The sequence below is a fragment of the Phodopus roborovskii genome, unplaced genomic scaffold, assembly GCF_943737965.1.
Source record: "Phodopus roborovskii unplaced genomic scaffold, PHOROB, whole genome shotgun sequence".
Lineage (NCBI taxonomy): Eukaryota > Metazoa > Chordata > Mammalia > Rodentia > Cricetidae > Phodopus > Phodopus roborovskii.
The window spans coordinates 251465-273207 of NW_026126820.1; the positions used below are offsets into that span (position 1 = coordinate 251465).

Sequence of the window (21743 nt, forward strand, 5' to 3'; positions counted from 1 at the left end):
ATGGAGGGATAACTGCCTTAACCTAGAGACAGGAGAGAAGCCCTAGTCCCTACTTCACATGACCTGTCAGACCTACATGACCCCAACTGGATGGCATTCCCTTAGATATGGAATTGGGGTGGTGTGATGGGAGGGAGGGATGGTTAGAGTGCATGTGAGAGGGCAGAGAGGGTAAAAGGGAGGAAAGAAGGAAGGGAGGGATGGAGGGAGGGATGGAGGGAGGGAGGGTAGAAGAGGGAACTGGGATCTACATGTAAAATAATAAATTAAATTTAAAAAAAAATGCTTTGACTCCAAAATTTAAGTTGAAGGACAAGTTACTAGAGAAAAGGATTTCTATTTTTGTTTCCACAGAAAATGAAAAGATGTGGATTCCTTGCAGACTAATGTGGTTTGATCAAGCCAGACCACCTGAAACAGAGTACCAGGTGGTCCTACATTCAAAACAGCTGGACAAACAGCCTTGCAGACTACAGCCAGGATTTCTGAATCTTCTTCGAATCCCCCATGACAGTGTCCCTTACCAGCAGGAAGTAGTTTGGAAAGAATGATGCCCAAATTCCCATATATTGTCTATAAATGTTTGTTTTCATTTAAATGGACTTGGTTATATAAAATAAATATAAAAATATGATATGTACCAGCAAAAAAAAAAAAAAAAAAAAAAAAAAAAAAGAAAAGAAAAGAAATCAGTGACAGATACCTGAAGTTACCTTAGGAGGTATTGTTCTAAATCTCCTGTACTCTTCTTATTTGTTACTCAATTTTATTTAACTTTTAAAAATTAATTTTAAATAATTAGTTAATTTTGCTTATTTGGTAGGACAGTGTCTCACTATGTAGCCCAGGCTTTCCTCACATTCACAGTGGTCTTCCTACCTCTATGTCCTGAGTGCTGGATTGCCAGCATGCTTTAAGACAATTCAGCTCAGCAGGGCATTGGTGGTACACATCTTTAATCCCAGAACTCAGAGGCAGGAGGATCTCTGTGAGTTTGAGACTAGCCTGATCTACAGCGCTAGTTCCAGGACAGGCTCCAAAGCAATACAAAGAAACCCTGTCTTAGGAAAAAACAAAAAAACAAAACAAAACAAGACAAAAAAAAAAAAAGCACAACAATCCAACTTAACTGATACCATCTAATCTATTTAGGAAGGAAGGTATAAGAATGGTCAGGCAGAAAAAATAATTGTGTTAAAGAGAGAAATGCAGCTTTATGCTGCTTTGCTTTCTGTATAATACAGTTCTTTTTGGGGACCTCCACTTAGTAAACCTGGGATTCTTGACTGTGTTGTCAAAAAAGAACTCTATGAATATAGAGCAGAACTGGGGTTTTAGTGTGTGTGTGCGTGTGTGTGTGTGTGTGTGTGTGTGTGTGTGTTTGTGTGAAAAAGAGAGAGAACGTGCGCACAAGTTCACATGTGCCATGTGTATGTGTGCATGTGTGCCATGACATTCAATGTGAAGGTTAGATGAGGACAAGTTTACGGTCCACTGAGTTTGAGGCAGGGTTTCTTGTCTGCCATTCCATGCCCATAATTATGTAAGAATTCTTCTGTCTCTAATGCCTATCTTGTCACAGGTACACTGGGATTACAAACATGCACAGTTGTATTTGGCTTTACCTGTGCTCTAGAGATGTGAACTCAGCTCCTCAGTTGCACGGCAAGCACTTTACCTACAACAAACCATTTTTTTTTCAATTAAAATATTTTCACAATAAATTTAAGCATAGGTAATAGCAAGAAAGGCACTTAAGGAAAAACTTGTGCACTTGTCAAGGGGAGTCACATTTGAGCATCGTAACAGCTGTGTATACAACTTTTGTGACTTCAGAAGTTACATCTCCAACAATTCATTTTAGTAAATGAGACCATGGGTTGTTTCCTGAGGTTACTTGGATGGGATTGCAGTGTCTAGTGTTAAGAGACAGCATGGTGTAGTCCTGCTTTCTTACCATCCCCACTTAGATCTCCATGACACTCCATTGTCTATGTAACTCAGCCTGCCTGGCAGGAATAATAGTCTGAAGAGACATTTATGTCTCTCTCTTTGGCCAACAGACTATTGAATCAAATTAGAATTTTTCCAGGAATCTCATCCTAGAAGAAAAGGCTGAGGACGAGGACGACCAGAGAAGGAACTTGTCTACGGGAGACACATTTGTAAGACTGATTTTCTACCATACTATCAAGACAAGAGCTGAGAGGAGGGTGGATTACACCTCACACCTTGGCTGGACTGCTTAGTTAAGATGATTGTTTGCCTGTTGTATTATCCTGCCAGCAGTAACCTGAAGATGGACTAGGGAGCAATCATCCTGTTTCCTAGAGTAACCCATATTGAATAAATCTTTTCCTATTCTCTCCCTTCCTCCCTTCCTCCCTTCTTCCCTTGCCTCCCCCCCCCCCGCCCTTCTCCACTTTCTCTTCCTCACAGGGTGTCTCTGTGCTATAGCTCTATAGACCAGGTTGGTTTCAAAATCACTGACATTCACCTGCTTCTGCCTCCCAAGTGCTGGGATTTAGGTAACACGTGTACCACCATGCCTGGCTGCTTTTCACTATTAATTTAATTCTTGTTTTGTAGTACACTGAGTGGCAGAAACTGTTTCATTAGGGTAGTCAGAACGCAGGCTCCGGTCCTAACTCCAGTAACAGAAGGCAGCATCCATCAAATGCAGGTCTTATGCCTTAAAATGCAGTCTGCCCACTATGAAAAACATTGTTTTCTTTTATTATTTTGAGTCTGTTATAACCACATCAAAGGATTAGGGTACAGTTCTGTCCTTATTTTACAGATGGGGAAACCCAGGCTCATAGAGATAGTGATTTTCTACTATACTTATATATAGCTGTGATTCTTATCCCTCCATTCTAGTGATTAATTAAAGTTGAAAATGAAGCCACCTTTATTTTCACCCCACCTGAGCCAGGAAGGGTGTCAGGCCTGTAATTACTTGGAAGGTTGAAGCTGTTTTCTGAGGATTTAAGGTCAACCACTGTGCACAAGAGTAAGGTTGTGGGCGTGCACTGGCTGGGGGAGGAATCAGATTGAAACTGGCCAAGTTTGCCTCTTGGGCCTCCTAGCAGCTAGCTGTCCGGAGCCTTTAAGTTCCCAAGAGACCTGAAACCCGCCCTGGATTCGGATGGACAGCCATTGGTAAAGCTCAGGCTCCGGAAGATCCTCCCACGCCTGACTTTACCTTGCTCTTCTGGTCTCCGCCCCGCGCAGGTCTATCTGCCCTTTTGCAGTGGCTTTCAGAGGCAGGCCTGTGTAGAGCTGCGGAATGGAGGAGGCTGTGAGCACTCGGTGAGTAGCAGGAAGGCCATGGCTCTGGCCCTGCGAGGAGTGAATAGGCCGCTTTGCGCCAGTTCCAAGGGGTGGGGGTTGGGGAGTGAAGGGCTCTGTTTGTGGGGGGCGGTTTGTGTGATCGGAGGACTGAAGGAGGCGACAGGATCTTTGGCTTGGGGACACTGCGATTCGAATACTACCCTGAAGCTCCATCTTCTGACTGTCCAGTTGGTCTCCCCCTGTCATCTCTGGTCTCCTTCCCCTCGAGTCTCTTCCTGTCCCTGGGGATCCCTTCTGAAAGGCAAGAGTTAAAAAGAGCTCCCAATGCCCCCTTTCTTAGAAGAAAGACGCTGTCCCCATCCGTTCCCAGTACAAGCGGTCTCTTGTCTCTGTTCCTGGCCAGGTCGGCCACTTGTCCTAGCCTCAACTTGAGGAAATCTGACTGTCCTAGGCTTAGTAAAGAATAGGATTGTGTTTTCAGACCTTTCTGTGGCAGAGCATGGAGAAAACGATGGCCATGCTCTCTGCCCTTTGTGCAGTTACCTCCTGTGTCGGGCCCTGCACAAAAGATAAAGAGGGTGGCAGCCCTAGCTCTACAAACTTGTATTTCCCAGTGAGAATTGCTTTGGCTTCAGTGTTAATAGGTTTGGTGTGAACTTACAAAAGTTAGTGTCCTATTTGATATGGGGAACAAGTGGCTTCTCCGCAGAATAACAGGTTTTCTACATTTGTGTAGAGTATGTGTGCTTTGCAGTGGGGAATTCTTTGCGAAGAATTTTTCCTATTCAAACTTATTTTCTTTGTAGCTTGCCCACAAAGGGAAGCGGGCAGGCTTCCCCGGGCTTTCACAACTACTGGAAAAAGTCACTTTTCGTGTATTGTTTTTTTAAATCAATTTCTGTGCCTCTGAATTTTAAGAGTGTTGTCAAGGCCTTGGGGAGTAGATATTTGGTACTCTGCGGTGTTACTTTATGGGTTTTCTAAATGTGGAGCACAGCTCTATCTCTAGACAGTGAAATAGTTCATCAGTGGATGCTGAGAAGGTGGTTTACCTTGATAGTGGAAACTTCTCAGGAATGATCTGGAATATTTGTCCTGTTTTAAATTTTTTTTGTAAGTATTTTTATTCTTTGAGGAGTTCATACATTATATTTTGACCATATCCATCCCCCTCACCTATCTCTTCCTGGATCTACATTCTACCTATTATCAGTCTGCTTAGTGCTATCAATACAACCATGCTTGTTTAGAGAGAGGGTGGAATTTACAGAGATTCACTTGCCTTTGCTGGGGTTAAATGCATGCAAAACCACTCTGGGCTCCACTGGTGTTTGTTCTTAACTTTATTTGAAGATTTTCAGTTAAGCTATAAATAGCATTTGAGTTTTCAGATAGTTGAATAGAAACTGTGATGTGTGTAACTTTTTTGGGGGGTGTTGGGGGAAATAGGCTTTTACTCTCAGACTGTCCTGGAACCTGCTGTGTAGACTAGGATAACCTTGAACTCAGAAAGATCCATTTGCCTCTTCCTGAGTGCTGGGATTAAGGGTATGTGTTACTATATTCAGACATGTGATATGTTCTTAAATAATGCCTACTATCAGGGATATAGAAAGTGTTACTTCCAATCATTCTGGGATTTCAATGTATATTAAAGACCAGCTGAGACATCCAGCCTTATGCACTAAATAACTACCTACCAGATTCTTGGCCTTTTCTTTGAGAGACAGCTATTGTTGGACTAGCCAGATTGGTTACAGCCTATAAGCCATTCTAATAAATTCCTTCTATACACACATATATCTTCATTCTGTTAGTTCTAATCTCTTTAGAGAATCCTTTATCTGGATAAAATCTTGACTTATTCTTCATTGGGAGTTGAATTCTCAGTTGACATACTTGTTCTTTCACTGTCTTCTGGTTTGTATTTATTTTTAGATTAATTTAAGTGTGAAGTGATTACTTATATTCTATGATTAAATAAAATTCAGAAGTCAGATATTGGGGTAAAAACCTAATTGATCAGAGAGGTGACAGAGAATTGACCAGTAACCTCCCTTTCTCTTTTAACCTCATCCCTATTACTTCCTGTCTCTATGTCCTGGGTCCTCCAAAACTTCTAAGGCTAATTCTGCCCGCCCCCCCCCCCCAGTATCTAGCTCTGCCCTCTGATTCAAGTTAAATTTTATTGCTAGTCTCAGGAGTATCAAAGTGCAATCAAAATATCCTGCAACATAGGTATGCATATGAGTATTTTGCCTCCATGCATGTATATACATTGTGACTGAGGGGGCAAGAAGAGGGCACTGGATCACCTAGACCTGAACTTATAGATGGTTGTCACCTTCTATGTGAGTGCTGACAACTCAACTGTTGTCCTTTGCAAGAGCAGCAAGTGCTCTTAACTTCTGAGCCAGCTCTCTAGCCCAAAATTTTTATGAGTATGTTTATAATTGCATCTTGTCTCTGCAGTAGGTGCCTTCATTTTTTTTCCTCCTTTCTTTAAAGTTTTCTTTTCCTCTGCTTTAAGGTGAACTGATGATGGAGGGATCACTGGGGTTTATACTTTTAATTTAATTTGAAAAATTTTGCAACATCGTTCAGATCTTTTTCTATCCCTACCCCCTTTCAAGGAGCCCAGTTACTACTTGCTATTGCCATTCTTGTGCAGCTCTGTTATGTTTTGTTCTGTTACTAGACTTTTTAGTTTGTTCTTACTTATTGATCTGGTGCTCTGTCCTACTAGGATGAAGGCTTGGTACATGTTACTATTTTTCTGGCTAAAAATGTGGAGTCTGAAAGAGAAGGTATGAGACAGTTGCATCTCTATGGATTTTTTTTTTTTTTTTTTTTTTTGGGGGGTTTGTTTTTAGTTTTGAAGCATTCTGTGGTAAAGCATGCGTACCTAAATTTGCTATTTCAACATTTTAAGGATGTAAGTTAAGTACATTTATAATGTCATGCTACCATTTGAGGGTGTCTTTGCAAGTGTCACAGTAGGAAGGGAAGCAAACTTCAAAGAGGTGAGAATGAAAAGTCAGTTCAGATTGATTTTGTCAAACTGGTTCAAACTTGGGAGAAGTCTGATGCCAGGGGGTTATATAATAGAATAATGATAGAATATCCAACATACTAGAATTTGGGAAAACAATTCCAGGCAACAATCATTTCCAGGTTTCCATGAAATAATAAAGTTTAACATGTGGCTACTTAGAAACTCCTTTACAAAAGTACATGTGACCATGAAGATGGGTTCTGTAGCTAAAAGGCCTAGGATCTGGTGTGGTCTCTGAAATAGTATAGAGGTCAGCAGGCCATAAAGTACATGTGACATCTTCCCTATTAACCAGGAGCCAAAGAAAAAAGGCCTAGGGAGGGAGGGTGTGGGATAGGCATTTTTGGTGAGGACACCAGGTCATTAACACCCTACACTATCAGTTTTCTGGGTGGAAAAAAAGAGCTTTGTGCACCTAACAGTCATTACTGCTATCTATACCCTTAACAATTCCTTTTTATGTTTTTGCTTCTTTGAGATAGGGTCTCACTCTGTAGCTCAGGTTGGCCTGGAACTTTTGATCCTTATGGCTCAGCCTCTGACATTTAAGAACAGAGTATAGATATGTGCTACTGTACCCAACATTTCTCATTTCAAATGGAAGTCTGCCAAGGCCCTGGGCTAGAACAGTTTAGGGTAGGGGGAAGGGTATGGAAGCCAGGAAGATCCTGTAACAGATGGGAGAACCTAGTGGCCAGGTTCACTTTGATATGTTAAATAGGCACACCAGCCATTTACCTGACAGGTAATCAACAACTTTAGGCTTGATTAACTGAGAGGTTCAGTGCCCTGGCCATTCTTGCATATGCCAGGGTGTTTGCTTCTTGGCACTCACATCTGGCAGCTCACAGCAGCCTGCAACTGGAGCTCCAGGGGAAACGATACTCTGCGCACACACAAAATATAAAAATTCTTGTTGAAAAACTCAACTTTTGGTATTAGTGGCTTTTTTCCCCCGGATGTTTCAGTTTTTGAGGGTATTGTTTTTTGTTTGTTTTTGTTTTCGTTTTTGGATTACCCATTTCAGGGATTGTTGGTTTAATCTCTATTTTTTCCTAAACTCCATTTTTTTTCATTCATATTTTTTCTCTTGGAAGCTGTCATTTATTGACAGTTACATGTAAGCCAGCCTAGCCTTGAACTGCTGATTCTCCTAATGCTATGTCTTACTAGGATGAAGGCTTGGTACATGTTACTATTTTTCTGGCTAAAAATGTGGAGTCTGAAAGAGAAGGTATGAGCAATCTTTGGGGTGTCTTACAGAAATTGCTGGTCAGTGGAGGACTTTCCAGGCCTTTTCTAATTTAACTTCGGGTGCACTGGACACCCTTCCTGTTGTGAGGTATCACTCGTTGGGCTTTGTGTAATGTGTTATGCTAGCACTAGCGACTCTGTGACCAGGAGGAAGAGCAAGAAGTGCCTACTGACTGCAAAAAGTCAGCCCTGAGAGGCAGAAACAAGTTCCACTTTAATGCAAACCTTGTTCAGCTGCCCAGGCTCTGTCCTTTAAGCTGTTTCCTCCCTAAGGGAGCAGCTCTTGTCACTCAGGCCTCGCTAGCCAATCCAGGGTATTTAAGCAGGCCTTCCAATCATGATCTCCGGCAGGCGGTGATGGGCGGTTTTTTTTCCAGCCTCTGTGGGGCACTCGGTGGCTGAGGGAGGTGTGAGTGGGCTGCGCTGTGAGCGCCGGTACCGGGAACTGTGGGGAGAGAGTGGGCGAGCCCGGAAGCCACGCCATGGTGAGCAAGGGACCACTGTCCCTAGGCGGGAGGAGCAGGGGCTGAACCGTGGGAGCCTGCGTGGCAGGGCCTCCTCGGGATTGAGGCGGGGCTACGTGGTGAGAGGCAACCTAGGCCCCGGACTGCAGCCTCTGGGCAGCTCCGCCCCTCGGCAGAGAGGCTTCACCCTCTGAGTAGGTGGTGTCACATTTGTTGCTAAAGGAGGTCTATTTTCTGTTGACTTACATTCTGGTGCTTGCATTTCCTTTTCAGGTTTAGGATCTGCTTTTGAATTAGTTTTGTGAAAGCTGTAAAGTCTGTCCAATTTTTTGTTGATAGCGTGTTTGCTTTACTCTTTGTTAAACCAGTTACTGTTTTTGTGGGTTTGCTTCTGGCTTTTTTATTCTGCTTATTTATTATTTGTGAAATACTGTGATAATTTGATTATTGTAGTTTTATTGGAATTCTTAAAGTTAGATAGTGTACTGTTTATATTTCAGTATTGTGTTTACTTTTTCTTTCTCTTTTGAGACAGGATCTCATGTATTCTAGGCTGGCCTCAAACTTTATTATCTTAGCTGAGGATGACCTTGAGCTTCTGATCTTGCTACATAAACCCACCTCTGCAGTGCTTGGATTAAGGGTGTGTGTCTATATGCCTTTTGTTGTTTTGTGTGCTTCTGGAAAAGGAACCTAAGGGCTTCATGGTAGTTAAGCACACTACTAGCTCTGCTATAGCTTCCGTCCTTTGTGTTGATTATTCTCAGTATCTCTAGCCTTATAATGTTTAGATCAACTTTGTTATTTTCGACATATATATTCTGAGAATTTGTATTGGGGTGTGATGAATCTGTAGACTGAAATGATAACTCATAATTTTGAGGCTTCCTTTTGAAGGTTATGCAGATCCTTTCACTTATTAAATAGTTTGATTATTTTTTCAATAGAAATGTGTAATTTGTGTCTATAGGATTAGTTACATTACTATACCAAGTCTCACTTTATCTTTGCTGTATAAACTGTGTGGTGGTTTTAATTTCGTACTCTTAACAGTCTCTAGTCCCTTTTCTGGCAGTGGTTTTCATTTTGTTTTGGTTTTTCTTTGCAATTACTAGTATGATGACATGGTTTTTACTACTTGTCTGTTTGATGAACTACATTTTTAAATTTTTTTCCTTTTTTGTGTTGATGGGAATTAAAACATCTATTTGCATAATGCTAGGCATTTGTTTTACTATGGAGCTTTGTTTGCCATCTGAGTTTAAAGGTTTGAATTGACTTTCTGCATCTGCATCTGTCTGCATGGATTCCAGCATGGTTTTGGTATATACATTATTTCCAGACAGACTTTTACTCTGCAGACTAGGTTGGCTTCAAACTCTTGGCAGTTCATTTTCTTCAGCCAGCCAAATGCTGGTGTTACAGGCATACACAACCAATCCTGATAGTTTCCAAGACTATCTTTTAATAATTTCAAAAGTTCACTTGAAAATTCAGGTTGCTAATGTTGAAAGTTTTTGTATTGGTCATTCTTAGGTTTATTTGGTTTGGTATTGCTTTGTTTTTTTCTTTTGTGTTTTAGTGTTATGGTACTGTTGAACTTAAAGTTTAAACTACAATGTGTTTGCCTTTTCAGGGGAAGTTTTATAGAATTAATTCCCTGTCTTAATTGTATGGAAAAGTTGGTGATTAAAATAATTTGAGGCTTAATCTGTCCTTGTATTTAGAGTTAGTGATTTCATTTCTTTGACACATGTAGGCCTACTTATTCTAGCCATCTCTCTTTGTTTGCCTTTTGATGGATTGTTTATTTCAGAGAATTTGTTCATTTCTTCTAAGTTACTGAATATGTAGTCTGGAGTTGTTCATAGGATGCCTTTATGGTTCTTTTAATCTTCATGCTAATGATGGCCCTATTTAATTCTCTCATCCAGGTACTGACCAGGCCTGATCCTGCTTAGGTTCCAAGATCAGGTGAGATCAGGTTTGTTCAGGGTGGTATGGCCATAGATGGCCCTTTATAATTTATTCATTAACTTTTAAAAATGTGGCTGTAAGCTTATCAATTCTATCAGTATTTTTGAAGAGTTAGGTTTTGGAGTTATTGGTTATCTCTTGATTTTCTATTCATACTTTTTTATTCTCTAATTGCTATGTTTTTTGTTTTGTTTTGTTTTTTGCTTGATTTATTCTTCCTCTAACTTCCTATTATGGAAGACTAAATGATTTATTTTTCATTTGTCTTCATTTGTAGTATATGTATTTATTGATTTATTTCTCCCAAACATGGCTTGTGCATTGTGGTACATATTTTCCTAAGATATACTTTAAATTGTTTTGAAATATTTAGATTTCTCTTAAGACTTCTCCTATACTGTGTGTTACTTAAAACTTTGATTTAATTAATCCAGGTTTTCCAGTGTGCTGTCTTTACTTTAGGAATTCTCAGTGTCTACTCTTAAAGGTGCGAAAAGTAGGGGGCATTTGTTCTCTTTCTTTACAGGGTAAAAGTGTCAGGGTGACTACCCCAGAATTTGTATTAGCTTTCCTTTTTATGATTTTTTTTTTTTAGTTGTTTTATCTGCATGTATGTCTGGATTCCTTGGAGCTGGAGTTATAGACAGTTGTGAGCTATCTTGTAGGTGCTGGGAATTGAACTCTTAACAGCTGAGGCACCTCTCTCTGGTCTAGGGATTTGTAATAAGGTTATAGAAATACCTCAAACTATATCTTGGAAGGAACTTTATTGGCTCAGTCAGAAGGACACAGTAAGGTTGATCACTTAGTGTCTTGAGCTCCCTTTCATTACCATAAGTGTCCAGTACAAGCTATATTATCATTATGGTAGGAGAAACTATCCTCAGAGACAGCTACTCTTATTATCAGCATGTAAATTTGATCTAAAACACAGTTCACAGAATCCTAGCACTTGAGGCCAGATTGGTCTATAGCCCAAGTAGTAAGGCAGCCAAGGCTACAAAGAGAAACCCTGTCCAGTTAGCTAAAATAGAGACACTTGTCATTTTCAAGGGAAAGTAAGAGGATCTAGAAATAAATGAAACAGGAGAGGTTTAGAGAAAAACTGTCAATTGGTCTTCCAGCTGGTTTGATATTTAATTTTGGCTATTCACCTTGAAGTGTTTTAAAATATGAGATCTAACTCATGGTAATTTCTCATGATTTCTTCAGTAGGGGACATAGATACTCCTATTTCTGTGTGGGGAGGGGTCAGTGAGTGGTATTTGCAACAGAATCTCTATAGGCCAAGGTTGGCTTCAACTGAGATTTGCCTGCCTCTGCTTGCCAAGTGCTGGGATTGAAGGTGTGTGCCACTGTACCTAGATTTCTTTTTTCCTTAACATGCTAACCTAGGAGTCTTAGATAATGTAACTGACGCTAAATGGGCAGTCTGTTTTAATTGTAACTCATCTAAGGGAAAAGTTGACTGAATTTAAGAGTTTTGGAAACTATCAGAATTGGTACTAAATTCTTAGTTTCCTTTCTAATGCTGTGGTAAATTATGCTGGTAAAAACAACTTTAGGGAATAAAAGGTTTATTCTGCTAATAATTCCAGGTTACAGTTCATTGAGGAGAAAGCAAGGCAGGATCTTGAAGCAGTCACATCCATACTAAAGAGCAGCAGGAGAGTGAATATATGCATGCTTACTTGTATTCAGTCCCTCTTCCTCCATTTATGTAGTCCAGAATCTTCTGCCTAGGAGATGGTGCCACTTACTATGTATGGATCTTTCTGCCTCAGTTAATATAATCAAGGCAGTTCTCCACATTCATTCCCAAAGGCCAATCTGATCAAGATATCCCCCTCATTGAGAATCTTATGATGTGATTAGATTGTGTCAGATTGGCTCTTAAAATGTACCATCCTGGTGACTAAACATTTACTTTCCCAAACCAAAACCTGATGTAATAATAACACCAAATGAAACTGTTAGTCACAAATAACAGTTACAGTACTTTATACATCAAAGGTTAATCCTTCCTAAAATCAGAATTAACCATGCTACATATGATTATAGTTATGGGACTGATAAAAGTGGCCAGAAAGCAAATTAAAATCACAAGATAATGAATTATTTAAAATACTCCAAAACAGTAAAACATTTTGTAGAGTACAAAGTTTTAACAATTGGGAATCAGACTCAGACAACCTAAAGAGTATGCCTTTGAGTCAGAATAATCTGTTTTGAAGATGTGAGATAGCTCAGTTGATTAAATCATGTGCTGCATAAGCCTGAAGATCTGAGTACTAATCCCTGGGAACCACATAAAAACCAGATGTGGTCGAGACAGAAGAATCCACTCAAAGCTGGCCTGGAATAATGCAGTAACAAAAATTGCAGATCCTGCTTCAAGTTGGAAAGCAAGGCCCAGCACTGAAGATTGTCTTGATACCCACATGCATGCTATGGTGGATCTCTCTCAGACAATAGCATCTGGAACTTAATGGCCTATGGCTAGAAGGTTTCCATAATACCAGAAAGTTAAACAAAGGCTTTCCTCCTCATAACTCCAGTCACACCCCATAAGCAAGAATTGGGAAAGCTGGTGCTAAGTCTTCTGGGCCTTGCTATCCATGACCCAAATAGCCCATAAACAGGAATTAGGTAAGTCTCCCAAAAGAGTCTTCTAAGACTTAGTGACATCAGGTATATGCTTTCAGCCTTTTATCTGTATCTATAACAAAAGTCATATGGTTAAAAGTGGCACCACAGCATGACTTTTACAAAGAGTGGTAAAGATTATGACAGTAGCAACTGGAAAGATGAAGAACAGTAGGTGTAGGAGCTAGGAGATAATGGATAAAAGAGTAAGATGGGCATCATAATTGAAAGCAGGTGATATCCTTAGTTGTAGTATAGTTTAAAGCTCCCTGAAGGAACAGGCTTAGGATAAATTCCCTGAAATGACAACAAGGGAATAAGAAATTAGGGCTTGTGTACTTATAGAACCCAGAAAGGTGGAAGGAAAGACGTTGGGGGCTACAGATATGTGAGGGTATGTTTTACTTTGGGCTTCATTAGAAGAGAAGATAGAAATCTCCAAGGGGCTCATAGGAGTAGGGTTTTTGAGCTTCTGTGGGTAGGAAAGCTTTGGTTGGAAGCCCCATAGTTAGGATATCTGTCAGGTCTGGGAAGGTGCCTTGTGCCTACTGACTATAAAATCATTCACATGGGAATTTGTAACTTTGAAGGGGAAATCTTAATGTCCATATAAGACTACTCTCTGATGAGTTATAGTAGTATTTTAATGTGAGACAATATGTCTGTTAGAGGTTAATAAGTCCTCTATGCACTAAAGGGGGATATTCCTTTATGAACACCTCAAGGAAGAAAGAGTTTTTGTTATGGCAAAGAGGTAGGGGCTGCCCATATGCCCTGAGGCAAGACACTCCAGGTGAATAGTTGAATATCTGGGTCAAATGGTCCTGCCATTCAAAGACAAATAAGAACTGAGCATGAGTGGATTAGAATATAGGAGGAAAATCTCCTTACAGTCTAAACTATAAAGCCAGGTGGTATTGGAGTGATTTTTCCTTACAGTGTAAGTAAGAGTGGTTGGGATCACAGTTTAATTTATGGCTCTTAGTCTCGGGATCTTCTTTAGGATCCTTCTGACTCTTCCTGCCATCATAAGAGTTGTAGGGGCATAATTTCATAATGGTTATAAATGTATCAATAAGAAGCTCTAAAGCCTTTTAGGTTTTAGTTTTCAATTTCAGTTTTAGGTTTCTTTTTCTTTTCTTTTTTTTTTTTTTTTTTTTTTTTTTTTTTTTTTTTAGTTTTAGGTTTCAATTGAGCCTTTGAGGAAAGTTATTAGAGTCTTTAATGACTATTTTGACAGAAGTGGTTGTTAGTGAGCATCTGGGACTAGATATGCCTCGCACTTGGATATATAGTAGAGGTAAGGGAGGATGTTTGGGGCTCTAGACAATCCTGGATGTTTATAGGGAGAGGATATGTGTTATTGGTGTTATTTAAAGATCACTGGACCCTTCAGATGTCATAAATGGGACTGGAGGTTGGATGCAGTGTCCCTACCTAGGAAGAGAATCAGGCAGCTGGGTAGAACCAAAAGGAATGAATGAAAAAATGTTTATCATATATGTTAAAAGGTTTAAAGTGTGCTGGTTTGAGTTTGCCATTAATGCTAGGGAGGAAGATTGAGGACAGGAATGTTAAATCAGAAACATAACAAGGAGGAGAATATAGCTTCTGTGTTGGTAGGATAGTCACAGCCCTTGCAATATCTTGGATCATCTGAAGTTCATACATAGAGTCCCGAGGAAAACTTGCGAGCCTGTGTAAACCCAAGGTTGTCTTCAAAGAGGAAGTCCCTTATTGTCCAGGACCAAAGTTAAGGACATCATCAGTTTTCATGTTTAACCCTAGAATGAGATTATTAGATACAGGATGGTTTTCTCGTGCAGGCGGTGCAGTTATGATTCTAATGGTCCTCCAGTTTGTAATTTAGATAGTCCCATAGAAGGTTTATTATAGCTGGGTTATTTTGTGTTCTCACAGTTGAAAAACTGTGATTAACTACAAGGATAATCAGAGTGGCTCACTTGTCCCAAAACTAAGTTCTGAAATGGTTAGGAAATGGAAAGTCACCACAACAAGCCCTTTAATCTCCTGATTTGGCTTTACTGGACTTTGAGTCTTCTTAAATATTAAATAAAGCCTTGAAGGCGGTATCTTTTTAGAAAATAGGAGAAGAGTTTACTGCCATTGTTCTGATTTTTGAAATTTTTATCTAATATCTGAAGAAGATTAATAAAATTTACAGGTAGGTTGCCTTTTCCCTCTTGGTTCTTATGAATCCAGGTTAGTGTATTGATGCATAATTTTAGCCAGCCTGTATTAAAATGAAGAAGAGCAGGGTTCTTGAATGGTTCCTCATTGTTAATGGAGTTGATATCAATTTTTTTTTTCTAGGATACAGAGATCCTGTATTTCTGAGGGTCCTTTCCCCCATTGTTTCCCACGTAGGAGTTCTGATATAATCATTTGAGTTTCCTGTCAAGTACTATAAAGGAACATGTCTTCTCTGTTATCAGGGTTAAGACTGGCTCTCGTCAACTCATCTGTCTGCTAAAGTTTAGGTATGAAACCTCTTTGTATGCATATAACAAGTGGTTAGAAAGATATAAATGGGCACTGGAGAGATGGCTCATTAGTTAGGAGCATTGGTTGCTCTTCCAGAAGACTCTAGTTTCATTGCAAGCACTCACATGGAGGCTCATAACCATCTATAACTCCAGTCCAAGAGGATGTAGTGCCCAGTTATGGTCTCCATGGCCACCACATATGCATATGGTGCACAGATATAAGTATAGGCAAACACTCATATTTACAAAAGTAATATTAGAAGTGTTATTAATATATGGGCCAGATTAGGTTAAGAGACTACAATTAGCCCTTTGAATTCCTTAATGAAGATAGAGGGAAATTTTGGACAAAAGGATCATAGTTGTTAGATTTGGGGCGGATCAGATGGGGAAAGAGACATGTGTCTAGATTGTGCTAAGGTCCCTACTAGCCATCTCACAAACGATATATAAATTGGGTTTTTGAGACGGGATCTCATGATTTAGTTTTGGCCTGGAACATGCTATATTGATTCTCATTTAGAGATGGGCCTGGCTCTGCTTCTTTAGTACTGGAATTAAAGGTATGAACCACCACACCCAATACAAAGAATATTTTCCAAGGGTAAGAGTATGGCTTTTACTTGCTTCCTGAGTTCTCTATGTCAAACTCCTGGGTGAATATGTGTAAGGCGTGTATATCTGGGTTAGTGGGAGGAGTCATAGGAGACTTACAGGTGGAGATAGGCAATTTTCAGAATAAGAGAAATAAAGTCCCTTAGAATTGTAGACTACAGTTAACTGTCTGCCCCCAGCCTACCTGCATCACCTTAAAATACCAACAAAGAATTCCTTTGGCCTGTGTCCATCAATTGTGAATGGGAAGCATATCTTTCTTCAAGGGCCCAAAAGTACTTCCTTAACTTGTCCTGTGATGGACAATAGTAGTCTTTAACTTAAAAACTTTTGGACCTTGTTTGAGAGCCTCCTAAATCAGATACATTTAGATGACTACCACAAGCACCAGAGGTACGAAGGAGAGTTCCTTTGTAAGCCATCAAAATGCTGACAAAACAGCATAAGAAAGATCAATAACAGTCAATCAAAAGGATTATTGAAGACATGTACAAAGAGTTTATTGAAATACTTAAGGAAGCAGTAAGCACACAGAGGGAGTTGCCTAACTGAGAGGGTAAAGGAGTTCTTAATGGAAAGTGATTAAATGTTCTATGATGTGGTCCATATATGGGCAGATATGTGAATATTTTCTCTTGTGGAATAGTAAATTTTGCAGTTTGTTTTTTCCTTTAACCTGGCCATTTTTATAAAGTGCTGCTAAATCTCCAAAGTGTCGAGATTTGCTTTTATTTTTGGCACTTTGTGTCTAGAGCGTAGTTTGAAAGTCTTTGGTGTATGCAAGGCAAGCCATCATGTTACAGTTTGGAAGACTGACAGTTACTAAATACTTGGAGTAGGAGAAAGTTGGAAATTAATTATTGGTGACTACTAATGAGTGGGTTTTAAAATTTCATATGATTTTGGTGGTACTTCTCTTCCCCCTCCCTCTCATCATTCACTACCTCCTTCCCTCCTGAGATGGGAACCTTGATAAAGAGAACAGGCTGTCTTTGAATTCCTTGATGATTCTATATATTGGTCTCGCAAGTAGCTGGGACTGTAAGCACATGTCAACATATCTGACTACATTGCATTCTTTGTAAAAACACATGCCATCTAATTGTTTCATGTTAATTTTTTGTTAGGGTCATGAATCATTCTTGCTAGGGTAATTTCTGGGTGGTATAAATTACTTTTGAGGTTTCTAAATGATGTAATCACACAGAATGGGCTCCATTTCCCCACTTACCAAAAGACAATATGCATGAACTGTTGTCTACCAGAAAAACTCAGTAGACTCATTGCCCCAATCATTGGGGGTAGGGGCTAATTCTCTTGGTACCCATGTATATATAGAACATTCAGAAAGCCAATGTTCAGAAAATTGCTGTGTTTATGTAAGTCATTTAGAATAAGAGAAGTGTTGTTACCATTTATGTTAGTGGGATGTTTCCCACAATCTTAGGTTTCCCAATTCCAGAAAAGGTCACACTTTGTATGTAGAAATATATAAGTAAAAGCAACATCTTGATTACTAATGTTAGCTCTCTTCTGTACATCATTTGGCAGAACTCTGTTATTAGGTACTAGAAAAAAAAAAAAAAAAATAGGGTGACCTAGAAGCACATTCAACTCACAGGCCCAGTAATGAGGAGTGTTCTTGCTCTGCTGTTTCTTTTTTCTTTAATCTCCCCAACCCCTCCCCATGGAGTCAGAGTCTCATAGTATAGTCCTGGCTGATGTACAACTCTCAGTTGCTGTCTTCTTTCTTAATGTCTCAGGGCTAGCACTAAAATTTCAGTTTGAGTGAATAAATACCACAAAATTTTATGGACATCTTATCAATTGAGTATAAATCTCTATATCTGTTAGTCTCATCTGCTCTTTTCTGTATATATTTGGGATGTCTTAGGATTTTTTGGCCTTTGAGGATGTGGCAGTAAAGTTCAGCCAAGAAGAATGGATTTTGCTAGATCATTCTCAGAAGAAACTATACAGAGATGTGATGTTGGAAACCTGCAGTAACCTTACTTCCTTAGGTAAGAATGACACCATGTATTTTGTCAAGGAACCAAGTGTTCCTTGCTTCTATGATTTGGAATTTCGAAAGGGAAGAAATCATGGAATAAACAGGCATGGGTCCCATGTACATAAAACCCAGAAATTTCTTTTTATGTAATTTCTAATAATACATGTCTTTTCTGGGTCTACATTTTAGGCATCATATGGGAAGATGAGAATATTGAAGAGCAGTACAGACATTCTTGGAGATATCTAAGGTAATTTGCATATACAAGTGGAAGAAAGTTTTCCTTGGAAAAACTCTTGATGTGTTATGAAAATTTACAAATAAAGCAAAAGGAGCTGGAGGAAGGGCTCAGTGTTTGAAATGGAGGACCCAGATTCTAGTCCCCACACTTACCTGAAACTCACCATCATCTATTACTCCACTTCTTGGGCATCCAGTATGGTAAACAGACATACATAACAGACAAAACAGCCATGCACATAAAATAAGTAATCATGAAATTTTAAATTAAAAAGGAAAATAAAAGCCAAAACTTTATAACTGACTTATTAGAAAAATTTCCCCCAAAATGCATATTATAGTATATATATTTGAAAAAAATGTTGGAAACAATACTTAGACAATACACCTACACATATATAAAGAGTTATTTATGTATTTCATGTATATGACTGTTTTATCTGCACCTATGTCTGCATACCAAAAGAAGGCTTTGGGTCCCATGGGACTACAGCTATATAGACAGTTGTAAGTCACCATCTGGTTGCTGGGAATTGAACTCAGGACCTCTGGAAGAACAGCCAGTTCTCTTAATTGATGAGCTATCTCTTCAGTCTGTGGGAGCTGTTTTGATAGTAGCTCTTTAGGAGCATATTGTAGAATCATCAGTCCATTTTGTTTGAAACTATTCAGGTGGCAAAAGCTCACACTAAATTTTATAAATAGTTTAAGTCTGGTTAGTAAGCAGAGTCTTTAGTGAAGCAGCCATTGCTAACATGTTTATACTTTACCTTTTTTTTTTTTTTTTTTTTAACAGAAATTACATGGTAGATGCAATCAGTGAGCATAAAGAAGGTGGTCAGTTTCAAGAAACCTATACCTGGATCCGAAATTTCCATAGTAATGCAAACATTTCTACTGGAATAAAACCATTTGAATGTGGTGTGTGTAGAAAAGTTTTCACTTGTCATTCATCCTTTAATGAACACATCATGTCTCACTTGGGGGATAAACCATCTGAACAGAAATATGGTAAGAAGCAATATAAATGTAAAGAATGGAGGGAAACCTTGAACTCATAATGATACATAGGTACCTTAGGAAAGTGAATGTTTTAAAAATATTTTTGTTTTCTAGGTTCATTTGGAATACAGCAACAAAGTCACAGTGGGGAAAAATCCTATAAGAAATGTGCAATGGCCTTCATTTGCCCCTGTTCATTTTCTGTAGATGGAAGAACCAACACTGAAGACAAATGTTATGGATGTATACAATGTGGTAAAGCTCTGAGTTCTTCTAGTTCCCTTCAAAGTCATAAAAGAGTTCATACTGGAGAAAGACTCTATGAGTGTGAAAAATGTGGAAAATCTAGACATCAAAGTTCATTTCAAATACACAAAGTAACTCATATTGGAGGGAAACCCTATGAATGTAAACAATGCGGGAAATCCTTTATATGTCACAATTATCTTCAATTACATGAAATTTTTCATATTGAAGGAAACCCTTATGAATGTAAACAATGCGGAAAAACCCTTTGTTCTCCCAGTTCTCTTCGCTATCATGAAAGGATTCATAATGCAGAAAAAACTTATGTATGCAAACAGTGTGGTAAAGCTTTCAAATGTCAAAGTTACCTTCGAATACATGAAAGAATTCACAATGGTGAGAAATGTTATGACTGCAAACAGTGTAGTAAAGCTTTCAGAAGTCACTGTTCCCTCCAAAGACATAAAATAGCTCATCCTAGGAAAAAACCTTATGCATGTAAACAGTGTGGTAAGTCCTTCACTTATCCTTATTTACTTCAGACACACGAAAGATTTCACAGTGGAGAAAAACCATATAAATGTAAGTTATGCAGTAAAGCCTTTCTTTGTTCTCCTTTTCTTCAAAGACACAAAAGAACTCACACTTGGGGAAAACCTTATAAGTGTAAACAGTGTGGTAAGGCCTTCAGAAGTCACAGTTTCCTTCGATTGCATGCAAGGGATCATACTGTAGAGAAACCTTATAAATGTAAGGTATGTAATAAATCATTTCTATGTCTTCCTTTCCTTCAAAGACATGAAAGAGCTCACACTGAGGAAAAGCTCTTTGAATGTAAGCAATGTAGTAAAATTTTCAGAGATTGGAGTACCTTCCAAATACATGAAAGATCTCATATTGTAGAAAAGCCCTATAAATGTAAGATATGTAGTAAAGCTTTTTTTTATCCCTCTTCCCTGGAAAGACATGAAAAGATTCATAGTGGAGGAAAATACTATGTGCGCAAGTATGCATGTAAACAATGTGTTCAATCCTTCATTTTTCCTTGTTTACTTGAGAGGCATTTAAGAACTCACACCACTGAAAGACCCTATGAATGTAAACATTGCAGTAAAGCATTTAGAAGTCTCATTTATTTTCACATACATAAAAGAACTCACAGTGAAGAAAGACTCTATCCATGTAAACAGAGTGATAAAAGTCTCAGTTGTCCTAGTGCCCTTCAGTTACATGAACTAACTCGTAGTAGAGAAAAACCCTATGCATGTCTACAATTTGAAAACACCGTCAGAAAATTCAGTTATTTTCAAGTACCAGAAAAGTCTCATACTGAAGAAAAAGCTTATGAATGTAAGCAATGTGGTAAAATTCTTGGCTGTGCAAGTTCCCTTCAGCTACATGAAAGAATCCACACTGGGGAGAAATCACATGAATGTAAACAATGTGGTAAAACCTTCACAGTTCTCAGTAGTCTTCAAGTGCATGAAATATCACACAGTCATGAGAAACCCTATGAACTCAAGCAGCGTGGAAAAGTTTTCAGCCCTAGTAATATACATGAAATAAAGAAAGCTGAAGGAAATCCCTGTGAATGTAAGGAGTGTGGCAAGTCCTTTGTTTCTCGATATTTACTTCAAATGCATGAAAGGTCTCATTCTGCAGAGAAACGCTATGAATGTAAGGTATGTGGTAAAACCTTCATTTATCCCTCTTTTCTTCAAAGGCATGAAAGAACGCATACTGGAGAAAAACCGTATGAATGTAAACAGTGTGGTAAGGCCTTCAGAGTTCAGAGTTCCCTTCGATTACATGAACGAACTCATTCTGAGGAAAAACCTTATGAATGTCAACATTGTGGTAAAGCCTTCTGGCGTTTCCCTTCTCTTCAAGTACATGAAAGAATCCATACTGGAGAAAAGCCCTTTGAGTGTAAACAATGTGGCAAAACTTTCAGATGTCACAGCTCCCTTCAAAGACATGAAAGAACTCATAGCCAGGAAAAACCATATGAATGTAAACAGTGTGGTAAGGCCTTTAGATGTCACCGGTCCTTTCAAAGACATGGAAAAACTCATGCTGGAGAGAAGGCCCCATGAATCTGAACAGTGTACAAAAACTTTTAGATGTTGTAATTTCCTTGTAATGTTTGAAAATACTCCTAGGAAGAAAATGTGGTAGTATAAAACAAGTGGTGAAAGCTTTGGGGTTTTGTTGTTGTTAATGGTTTTTGTTTTTGTTTTGTTTTTCTAATCAATAGGAGAAAGACCTATCAGACGTGCTAAGACGTTCAGTTCCCAGCCAGGCATGGTGGTGAATGCCTTTTATCCCATTGCTGGGGAGGCAGAAGCAGGCAGAGCTCACAAGTTCCAGGCTGGCCAGGGCTGCACAAAGAAACCCTGTCTCAAAAGACAAAGCAAAAAAGATTTTCAGTT

The 21743-nt window shown here is 39.0% G+C and overlaps 1 protein-coding gene across 1 annotated transcript; it reads left to right on the plus strand.

The window, feature by feature from the left end:
• Positions 1 to 8025: 8025 nt before the first annotated feature.
• LOC127214620 (zinc finger protein 844) lies at positions 8026 to 21514 on the plus strand. The gene is made up of 6 exons (XM_051174958.1): positions 8026 to 8088; positions 17707 to 17833; positions 18013 to 18073; positions 18860 to 19074; positions 19592 to 19707; positions 20878 to 21514. Exons 1-6 carry the CDS (start codon positions 8086 to 8088, stop codon positions 21487 to 21489), a joined length of 1134 nt encoding a protein of 377 aa, XP_051030915.1. The 5' UTR covers positions 8026 to 8085; the 3' UTR covers positions 21490 to 21514.
• Positions 21515 to 21743: the final 229 nt, after the last annotated feature.

Coding starts and splice junctions, on each gene's coding strand:
- LOC127214620 (XM_051174958.1), top strand. Junction 17,834..18,012: donor CAGTAACCTTACTTCCTTAG/GTAAGAATGACA, acceptor TCTACATTTTAG/GCATCATATGGGAAGATGAG. Junction 18,074..18,859: donor CATTCTTGGAGATATCTAAG/GTAATTTGCATA, acceptor TTTTTTTAACAG/AAATTACATGGTAGATGCAA.